Below are 11,247 nucleotides of genomic sequence, written 5' to 3'. Positions count from 1 at the left end.
AGCACCTACTTTTAATAAATCATGTGCTAGCAACATAAATGAACACTATCTCACTTCATTCTCACAACAGAAGCATTTATTATTGCATATTAGGGTTACACAAGTGTAATATTGAGTTAAAATTGGGAGAGCTGGACTCAGAGGCACATGCCTGTAGTTCTAGATGAGGTCAAGGCAGGAGTCTCGCTCTAGCTCAGGAGTTTGAGACCAGCTTGTTCAAGACTATGAGACCCCATCTCAACAAAAAAGTCTGTTTTAAAAAAAAAAAAAAACACCAGAACTGAGTAAAACTCCGAGTCTTATTCGGCTCCACCTAAAGTTGTGATTGCAAGACAGTTTTCAACGCAGGCATGGACGTTTGCTTCTGTCCCTCTTACAGACAGCTCACTGCTCCATTCATCTATCAAAACCACGTAACTTTTACTTTAAAAGGATCCCTATCACCCTTTTAACCACACAGTTCTTGAGGTAGTTTAGAACCTCATTCCCATGTAGACCGTGCTCCCCAGTAACATATTTTTTCTTTTTATCAGGTCGACTGGAAGATCAATATGTAATTAGATTTGTCAAAGAAAAGCTAAAATCTATGCCTTGTAGGAATCAAGGATACATTTTGGATGGATATCCAAAGACCTATGATCAAGCAAAAGATCTGTTCAATCGTAAGTTTTGAGTGTTTCCTATGTTTTGTGTATTTATATTCAGATAAATTGTAACCCTATTGTTCACTCAATTAAATAAAGAAATATGGAGAGACTTTTAAATTTGAATCTTGGCTCACCTTTTATTAGGTACATAGCTTTGTTTGTTGGTTAGTTTATTGATACTGTGGATTGAACCCAGGGGCATACTATGACTGAGTCACATCCCCAGATCTTTTTTTTTAATTCTGAGATGAGATCTGGCTAAATTGATCATGCTGGCCTGTGGTCCTTCTGCCTCAGCCTCCTGATTAGCTGAGATAATACCTCCCAGGTAGCTAGCTGGGATTATAGGTGTGCACCACTGCACCCAGCCACAGTGAATTTTTTTTTTTTAAACAGGATCTTGCTAAATTGCTAAGGGCCTCACTAAGTTGTTGAGGTTGGCTTTGAACTTGCAATCTTCCTGCCATAGGCTCCTGAATTGCTGGGATTACAGGTATCCACGGTACCCAGCCATAATAAGAAATTTTAGTGAATCATCATATTGTAGGTTTATGTGTTGATTTTTTCCTCATTTTATATTCATTGTAGAAGTTTTTTTAAAAAAGTAGAATAATATAGGAAGAAAATTAAATACGTGGGCAGAAGTCTAATGTGTTCGGTAATGGAAGGAGGACCTTTGCCTTCTTGGGGTTGGTAGTGGTCTGGTGTACAGTTCCAGGAAACAAGCAAAACAATCCGTGTTATTCTGAGGCTTATGTTCCCCGTTGTCCAGTATTAAATGTATGTTTTTGTCTTTGTTAGAAACAGATAAGCAATACAAAGATTCCTTGTTTTTATTCCTTGTTTTTATTTAATGTCTAGGGTCTTTATTTTTATTCCTTGTTTTTATTTAATGTCTAGGGTCTTGTAGTTGTTGTTTTGGTGCTAGGGGTTGAGCCCAAGGGCACTCTCCTACTGATCCACACCTCCAGCCCTTCTTAGTTTTTATTTTGAGACAGGGTCTTGCTAGGTTGTCAGGCTGTCTGTCCTCTAACTTGCAATCTTCCCGTCTCAGCCTTCTGAGTCACTTGGATTACAGACCGGCACCACCACATCCAGTTAGATGCATAGCTTTTAACTTTTTAAAAGTTTTTATTTCATTGTAGCATAAACACTTAACATGAGATCTACCTTCTTAATACATTCTTAAGTGCACAGTGCGTTATTGGTGACTCTTTGTCCTATGTTGTTCAGCAGATCTCTAAAGCTTATTTATCTAGCTGGACTAAAATTTGTCTCCATTGATTGCTAATTCTCCTTCCCCACCTCCGAAGCCCAGCACAGCCCCCATTCCATGAATTTGACCATTTAAGATCCCTCATGTAAGTAGAATCCCACAGGACTTTTTCTGTGACTGGCCCACTTCACTTAGCCTAATGTCCTTAAGGTTCGTCCACACTGCAGAAGTTTTTTTTTTTTTCAAGGCTGAATAGCATTCCACTCTTTGTATGAACTACACTTTCTGTATCCATTCATCTATCAATTGATGTTTAGGTTGCAAGACTATTTCTGAACTACGTTGTCTATTGATGACTAGTTTTCATTAGTGTTTGTGAATTAAGATAGGATATTTAAGTTCTTGCTATGACCCTTAGTAATATGTTAATAAATGTTACTTCATATATTTTGTTCTATTAGAGGAAGATGAGGAGGAGGAGGAAGAAGTCAAAGGCAAAATGCTTCCCTTTGATAAATTAATTATACCTGGTAAGTTTAAGATATTTCTCCAAGATCACATTTAAATGAATGGTATTCAACATCTCGTGTGCCAAAACAATCTTTTTGAGTTTAATAAAATAGATCTATTTTTAGGAAAAAATTAAAAGATGCACACAAGCACAAACTTGGAAAGGAGAGAGTGTACCAGGGGTAAATATCAGAGATACTGAAGTTCTGAAATAGAGAGCAGTCCCTTGGAGAGCAGTCCTGCTGCTCTCCCCTGTGACCAAGGACCCGGTAGCCAGTAGCTGTCCTGGTGAAGGTGTGGAACTGAGTCACCTGGGAAGCCCACAGGGGCCTGGGCTACCACAGCCCCTTCCCTCCTGTTTCTGGCGCCATTATGCCTTTATTTCCAGAGGACCCTGTGACCCTGAGTGGAGACGGTCAGGTGAGAGCCTTCCTGTTGGCCACTGACTTAAGGCGCAGCACTTCAATCCACGGTGTCTGGACACAGATGTCTCACAGCGCACTGGAGATGGAAGCATAAACCACTTGTCCACCACAACAGGATTTGTGGAGCATGGGCAGGCACTCTGTGACCCTTTAAAAAGTTTTATGGTCACTTTTGGATAGTTCGCATGACGTGAATCATAGGGAGTCATTTTGAGTCGTGTGATCAATAAAAGCAGCTATTTTCAGCAACTTCAAGGTTGTAACTGAAAGGGCCTGCTAGCGGGCACCAAAGGGGTACAGTTGATAGCTGTAGTAATCTCTTCCCCTTGGTCTAGGCACAGCTGGCAGAGAAGCTTCTGGAAGCTCTGAGATCACCAGAAAGCAGTTATCCTCAGGGATGGATATTTATTGTCTGTCTGTGGGCTCTGCACCAATGGCAGAAACCCAAAATGCCAAAAGGAGGGGTTGTCTCAGATATGTCATTAATTTAAGTATACACTTTGGGAAAAGTTAGAGAGTAAAATTGATATTTTTTGAATAACTAGAACTATCCTATTTATGAGACTTTAACACTTCTGGGTAATATTCATTAATTTATTGCAAACTCCATAGTAAATTATAATGCTCTTGCTGAGGTAATTGGATAAAATTCAGCTTGATTAACAGCTTCTCATGTGCCAGGTACCGCGTGAGATCTGAGCTGGGGAACCTTTTCACAGTGCCATGTGGAGGAATGACACCCCGGTTTACCAGATCCAAAAGCCAAACCCCAGTTTACCTTTCTGAAAAAGGGAAGGGTTTCCATTCAAACTTGGTCTAGGCTGCATGGAACCTTTTTTTGGGTTTCTATGGGAAAGCAAGGCAGATGAAAGGAAGCTCAGGGTTGGCTAGTTGGGGCGCAGAGGTGGTCTTTACTTGCCTGGCCCTGAGATGATTTGGGGCAGGGCAGAGACTGGTGTGGTATGAGAGTTGGGTCAAGTGGTGATGGCTTACTGAGAGGGGGTTGCTCTCAAGTAAACCCATCTAGGGGTGCTGGCTCATTGTCTTCGTTCAGCAAAGAATTGAAGAGCAGGACACAGAGATAGCAGGCAAGCAGTAGGTTTATTGCAAAAGTGGTGACAGACTTCTCTATGGAAAAGGGGCCCCAGAGCTGGGAGTCTGGTGGGGAATTTTGGCCTGTTCTTTTTACGGTCTCTGAAATTTCCTCCTTTCCTTATCTCCTCCTCTGTCCACACTCTCATCAATATTACTGACTGGTGTCCCCTCTGTCCACACATCTGTGTTAGTTTTTCCATTGGATCCCCCACTTAGGAGCATGAGTATGGAAGTGTCTGTCTGATTGGGTCCCCTGGTTGTGTCCACGAGCACTTTTGTCAATCAGGAAGTTGACCTCTTTGGAAGGCCCTCTCCGTGCTCCTTTGTCCTGGCCCTGCCCCGACCTCCTCACTGCCGTCTTTCCTGGCTGCCTGCGCCCTTCTAGATGCCCCCCAATAAGTTGCCTGTCTTTGGAAACTCACAACTAGCTAGCTCTGGGAGCGGGGGAATCTCTAGACCGGAGGCCCCCCAAGACATCAAAACATCATAAGACATAGAAAAATTTAAAAATGGTTAATACAGCATCCATGCTTCACGTCAGTGATGAAGCCTTTGACTGTACAACATCAGTTCTGGACGCATTCTCTCCCCGGGATCAGTCCGTGGATTTCCCCACTGCCGTGAGCTCAGGTCCAGTTTCATTCCCAGCCAGTTTAAGACAGTAGGTGCTCTGAATAATTGTCTTGAGATATTGCAAAATCCTGAAGTTCTCTCTGAATCATAAAGACCTGTGATTGTGTACATGTTCAAATATGTAACAACAAATCTCATCATTATGTACAACTATAATGCAAGAATAAAAAAATGTGGAAAAAAGGAACTTTGAAAAAAATCACCTACTGGTAAGTATATTTTATGACAGTAAAGTCCTTTGAAAATTGGAGAATCAAGTATAATACTCACTATTTGAAATATTTGATTAACTGGAATCTTCTACCTCCCAATCACTTGGGGGAAATAAGAGATAATATTATACATATTTTGAAATTCTTCGATTATTAACAAAGTTAGTAACTTTCTACCTAGATTTCTAACATCCTAGAACTTAAATAGATTCAATTTCCAATAAATTTATTGACAGAATTTTGATTTAAGTATTATACAAGAATTTAGGAATTTAAGTGTCTCCCTTTTCAAAATGTACTACTCATGAAAACCAAATGGCCAATGATGAGCAAAACAGATGAGAACAGTAGTAGAATCCGACTATTATGGATTTGTAGGGTCCCATTCCACAGCCCAGTCCTCAGCCTTTATTTCCACTGTTAACACAGGTGGCAGCCCCAGGCCCTGTTCACACCTGTTCCTCACACACCATGGGCACACCATCCTCTAGCCTTCCTGATACACTTAACTTTCCACTCTAGTGAGCTCTTAGAGTGCAAGTAAATGAGGTGTGAACCAGACAATCAGAGCAGAAATCGATGATTCTCCATCTTAGCGGGCTTCTGTGGGTAGCATGTTTTGGGGATGCACTTGGCCTGGGACCCATGTCTGCTGGTGCTATTGTTGAGAATATCAGGAAGAGCAACTTCCCTTGGGCAGCTTATTCCCCTGACCCACACTCTGATCTCACATTCACTCAACAAATACACAGCTCTGCGTTGCTGGGCCAACTCCAGAGCTTCTCCCTCTCTGCAGAATTCGTGTGTTCACTGGATGCCTCCGATGAGTTCCTGAAGGAGCGGGTGATGAACCTTCCTGAGACCGTTGTGGCTGGAACCCACTATAGCCAGGACCGCTTCCTCCGGGCGCTAAGCAACTACCGGGACATCAATATTGAAGATGAGACTGTCTTAAACTATTTTGATGAAATTGAAATCCACCCAATACATATTGGTATGAAATGAACTGCAGGGGGATGTGGATGTTCAGACCCAGGACACCCCTGCCAACCAGGGTGCACATCTGATGGGGATGGTGGGGATGAGGAGTGTGGGGTATAACCCTGTGCTGGGGCTCAGGGAGCCACAGGTGGACTGGCACTCCTCTGGGCTGTTGTTCCACCAGGGGACATGGTGGTGAAGAAGAATTATAGGAAAACATAGGGGTACATTATGAAATGGAAGCCAGATAGGCCTATTTTTAAAAAGGCATTTTGAAGAAATGCATTCTTACTACTGGTTGCTTTGGACCCTTCCTCCAGGTTTCTTGGGGCACTGTTCTGTCCCCATTGCTTGCCAGGCAGTGGCACTTTTCACAGACCTCAGACTCACCTTCTGTTTCCCACAACACACAGCTCAGCTCAGCACGCAGCACTGCTCAAGAACCAGCGTCTGCATCAGCCTCTCCCCACCCTCCTGTCCCCTCACACCTCAGAGCTGTCCGGCTTCCCTTGGCTCAGCGAACCTTCAGTTTCCTTTCTAGTTTTCTGGCTCTTGATACTTCTCTGGGTTTGGGGAAAACACCCGTTCCCTACCTGGCAGATAGGACAGCATTTGGAACCTGGAGTACTGTTAGGCTTAGAACTAAGAGACGGTGGGGACAGAGGGCTCACTCCAGCTCTGGCTCTGTCCTCTCATCAGTGAAATAGGAAAATGACCACTCTGGAGGCTTGTTATGAATGGTAGAGATGAGAGATAAAGTGCCTGGTGCATTGAAGGAGTTTATCACTATCCATACTAAGGCATAACGTGATGCACTATTAAGAAACAGAAAAATAAGCTGGACACAGTGGCACACACCTATAGTCCCCGCAACTCAGGAGGCTGAGGCAGGAGGGTCACAAGTCTGAGGCAGCCTCAGCAACTTAGCAAGTCCCCGTCTCAAAAAGGGCTAGGGATGTAGCTCAGTGGTAAAGTGCTTCTGGTTTCAACACCCAATACTGAAAAAGAAAAAAAAAATATATACAAGTCTATAAAGTCTTCTTCTCTGTTTTACACCCTCAGCATTGATTGGGGTTTGCCATCGTTCCGATGTGTTTCTGCACAAGGAACACACTTATATATAAAGAGCTACTAATATGAAAGTCAAACTGTTTACCTAAAGAACTAGGAAAAAAATGGTAAATTTCAGAAAATTGTCATCTTTTCAGTAAAGGCTAAAAAATTATTTATAGAAAGAAAGATCAGAGAACCTGAGGAGAGACACTGAGGAGAAACCGAGGTGGGTGGAGGAAGGAATGAGTGACCGTAGTGTTCCTGCCCGTCCTGTCTGTGCCCATTGCACTGAGCCTCATGTCCACACTGACAACTGGGAGATAAAGGAAAAGCAAAGGGAGAAGCGGATCACAGGTGTGGGCATTGGGGGGTGGTGTCTGAAGGTCAGGAATGCAGGCTGGCCTCATAAGGGTCTGCAACGGGACCTGGGAAGATGCTGGGAAGCACATTCTCTGCATGTCGGGAGTCCACTTCTCTGTGGGTCTTTTGTCCCATCTCTTTGGACCACACCCTCTGTAGACCAGTGTACTCCTCCTCCTGTCTGGCCTACAGCAGACTGAGGCCACCGTAACCCTGGAGTTGCCTTGCTATCTGGGAGTTGAGCCAGAGCTGGACTTGACTCTGTGTCCCAACACCACATTCCTAGACAGGCAACTTTGCTGGTTGAGGTTTGGTCAGATATCACGGGGCCCAACAGCAGCTACCCAGTTCCAAGGGTCGAGGAGGATGTTGCAGATTATTTAGCAGATCACACTCCATTAAAACGGAACCCATTAAGAAACATTTGAGGGCACTTAGTGACATCAAGGTTGTGATTACTTGGAGACATCAGGGAGTACATCTCAATTTCAGAGGTCAGGCAATGGGGAGGTGGCAGGTTGGGCCTGTATTTCGCTTTTCCAGGATTTATTTCTGCTACTCTCTAATGCATGGGCCCTGCTCCTCCCCTCTTCTATTAGAACTTGCTGTGTCTCTAGTCTAGATCAAGGTCATGCACAGCAGTGGCTGCGGGTGAGATGCAGCAAGCAGTTGCCAGGTGTGCACTACCTTCCATTCTCTGCAGAAACCTCCCAGGAAAACCCAAGCATGAGCCGGGCACAGTGGCACACACCTGTGATCCCAGCAACTCGGGAGGCTGAGGCAGGGGGATCGCAAGATCCTGACCAGCCTGGGAAACTTAGCATGACCCTGTGCCAATATAAAAAATAAGGAGGATTGGGGATGTGGCTCCGTGGTTAAATGCCTCTCGGTTCAATCCCTGGTACCAAATAAAATAAAATCATAACAACAAGCCAGGCATCATGACACACAATTATAATGCCAATTACTCAGGAGGATCCCAAGTTCAAGGCCAGTTTTGGCAACTTAGTAAGACCCTGTCTCAGAATAAAAAATAAAAAGGCCTATGGATGTAGATCAGGGGTAGAGCACCTCTGGGTTCCAATCCCAGTACTGCAAAAAGGAAGAAAGCAAAAAAGGTTGAAAGGAAGGGAAGGGGGGAGAGTGGGAGGGAGGGGAGGAAGGAAGTCCGTTTTGGTCACAGCTGCACAGAGTCTGGTTCATACTCCACAGGCCCTGTTGCTTTGGGCCTGTGACAAGGCAGCATATCATGGGGGAGCCTGTGGAAGAGCCAAACTTCTGGGCCCATGGCCTGGAAGCGAAGGAGAGTCAGAGGAAGAGTCCAGAGCCCCAAATCTCCTTCAAAGGCACATCCCAGTGACCTAAGTGTCCTGGACATTGTGCTCAGCAGATCAAGCACCACTGGGAGAGCAGGAGAACTCAGGTTCGTCCATCAATGGATCCAGATGAGCCTGTGCTCTGAGGTTCTGGGCCCCGGTACAATATTGGTGGGTTAGGATTCTTGACCTTCAGGACCAAGGACCATGTACAAAATTTCATAAGTAGTTCACAGGTGCAGAACAAAGGAAAACACTGGGGAGCGTTGTTATCGTGGCTTAGACAACAGTTAATTGGCATTGTGACCTAAAATTTATAGTAGCCATTAAGTGATGTAGCTACATCCCTAAAAAGTTTACAAACTAAAAAAATAAAAAGTTTACAAAGTATAAGAAGTATCTCTGGCCTTGAAAAACCTGATATGTTTACATATCAAGAGAGAGTCACCAGACTCCTACAGATAAGCTATTTACAACCCAATTAACCTCTGGTTAATTAGGTTCCCTGAGGAGAGGCTGAGAGGTGGGCTAACCCTTTCCCCAGGCGCTGGTTCTTCATCATAATGCTCTTATAATTTCATTTTATTATCAGATCTGGCATCTCCACCATATAAGCTAGGCCCCCTCTCTTAAAGGCTCTACCTCCTGATGTACCACCCTGGTGACCAAACCTTTCACACATGGTCCTTTGGGGACATTCAAGATCCAAACTATAGCACAGCCCATTCTCTAATCCATCCATTCAGATCAACAATCCGACAGACCCAAGCCCACATCCTCCTGCTTAATTTCAGAGAATCATAAGTATTCCATGGGAATAGAAATTCTCAACTGTCGTCCCCTAGAAGAGGAAACTTCAGGGTGGCGATCTGTATAATTTGCTATCACAAGCAAATTATACAATAATAAGAAAGGATATCCCTAATAGCAGACAGCCCTAGAATATAAGTATGTGTTGGTCTCCCCTCTCCCGTATTTAAAGATGTAGGAAAACTTGAAGATGCTCAGAACAGACTTGCCATCAAACAGCTCATCAAAGAGATTGGGGAGCCTCGAAATTATGGTTTAACCGAGGAGGAAAAGGTCGAAGCCGATCGGCGAGCTGCAGAGGAACGCCTGGCTAGGGAGGCTGCCGCGGAGGCTGAGTGTGAGCGCCTTGAGGCCATGGAGGCTGCGGAGAAGCTGGCCCGCTGGGAGGAGTGGGTGAGTGAGCATGGGGGGGAGGGGTCATGGAAACACCCCAAACATGGATTTCCGTTATATGTACCATCTTAAAAAGACATCCTCAGTCTTTTGCTTAATTAATGAGAAAAACTTGGCACTGTCAGTAGGATTAATAACATATACCTCTGTGAATGTGCTGCATTTGGCTGCGTGCTCTGACTTGGTTTGATTTTTCCTCCATTTACCCATCTAACCTAAGTGGTCAGCCTCCCTTTCCAAATCACTAAGGCTGGTTAATTCTGCTTCCCAAAACAGCACTCAGATCCATCCACACTCTCCACTTCTCCTGACCAGGGTCAGTGTGTCTCATCAGAATTAGGGGGTGTCCTCTCCCCAGCTCTTCCTCTCTGCCCCTGTCCATCTCCCACTGTTCCTCGCTGCTGCCAGGTGGTGCTTCTAACCTGCAGCTCCACCACGGGCATCGCTGTTTAAAGCTCCTCACGGGCTGTCCGGCTCCATTAGGTAAAAGTCCATTCTCCTCATTGTTAACTCACAAGGTCCTGAGTGTCCCGGGCACTTCGAATCTTTCCCAATTTCAAACTCTGCCCGGTTGGTCTTCTCACACCATCTGCATGACTGACTGCCTCATCACAACTCTGCTAAAAGTTTCTTTCTAAGGAGGCTTTTTCTGGCCACCATTTGTAGAATTTCAACCCGTCTTCTTCCTACCATGTTACACACCCTTTCATACTTCTGACTTTCTTCTCTAACAGTTCTATATATTTTATATGTTCAACTTGTTTCTTGCCCTTTCCTTGCACAGAATTCAAGTTACATGAGGACAGGAGTCTTTGTCATTGTGTTCCACTGCTATATTTTTCAGTGCCCAGAACAATGCCTGAGAGGCACTAAGAAAATGTTGTGAAAAGATGGAAGGAAGGCAGGCTAGAAAAAAGGACAAGGGGAGGGAGAATGTCCTCAGCACACATCCTTGGGGGATGGATTGATTGCCTTGGCATAAATTCCTAAGATCTGTTGGGTCAGACTAGGCAAGGTTCAAGGTTTTGTTTGTTTGGTTTTTGTTTTCTTAAAAATATTTTTAGTAGTAGATGGACCTAACTTTATTTATTTATTTTTATGTGGTACGGAGGATCCAACTCAGTGCCTCACAAGTGCTAGGCAAGCGCCCTACCACTGCGCCCCAGTCCCAGCTCAGCCCTCAAGTTTTGATATATACTTCTACACTGCCCTCCAGCAAGGGTAAACTGATTCACACATCATCTAACAGAGGCTGTTTTCCGACACTTCATTCAACCTGGCTTTCTCAAATTTGTTCAAACATGTCAAACTGATAAAGAAAAACAACCATGTTGTATTTGGATTCATTCTCTGATCTCTAATTTGACAACCTTTCCAACTTTGTTAGGAATTGAAGTTTCATGTTGCTCGTTGTCACTGTGTGTAGGCTGTCTTTTTCTTGTTATTTATTAGAACTCCTGATACAGCAATATAATAGAAACAGCAATAACCTCAATTGGTCTTCCAAGACTTGCTCCAAGCATTCAAATCCCACTCCACTCTCTTTGTAGGTATGTGGCCCTGCCAGAGTTACCTTTGTACCTCAATTTCTCTATC

General features: G+C 44.2%; 1 protein-coding gene across 1 annotated transcript in view; it reads left to right on the top strand.

The window, feature by feature from the left end:
• Ak7 (adenylate kinase 7) overlaps window positions 1–11,247 on the top strand; it is a 71,559-nt gene that overhangs the window by 57,457 nt on the left and 2,855 nt on the right. The window contains exons 13-16 of the mRNA XM_046440518.2: window positions 534–662; window positions 2,325–2,393; window positions 5,535–5,732; window positions 9,431–9,651. Coding sequence (XP_046296474.1) covers window positions 534–662; window positions 2,325–2,393; window positions 5,535–5,732; window positions 9,431–9,651 — 617 coding nt within the window. The remainder of the gene's footprint in view (window positions 1–533; window positions 663–2,324; window positions 2,394–5,534; window positions 5,733–9,430; window positions 9,652–11,247) is intronic.

This window comes from Marmota monax, unplaced genomic scaffold (assembly GCF_021218885.2).
Source record: "Marmota monax isolate L192 unplaced genomic scaffold, Marmota_monax_Labrador192_F-V1.1 WCK01_AAM20220418_F8-fsc00017, whole genome shotgun sequence".
Classification (NCBI taxonomy): domain Eukaryota; kingdom Metazoa; phylum Chordata; class Mammalia; order Rodentia; family Sciuridae; genus Marmota; species Marmota monax.
This window is presented reverse-complemented; position numbering and strand designations above follow the sequence as displayed.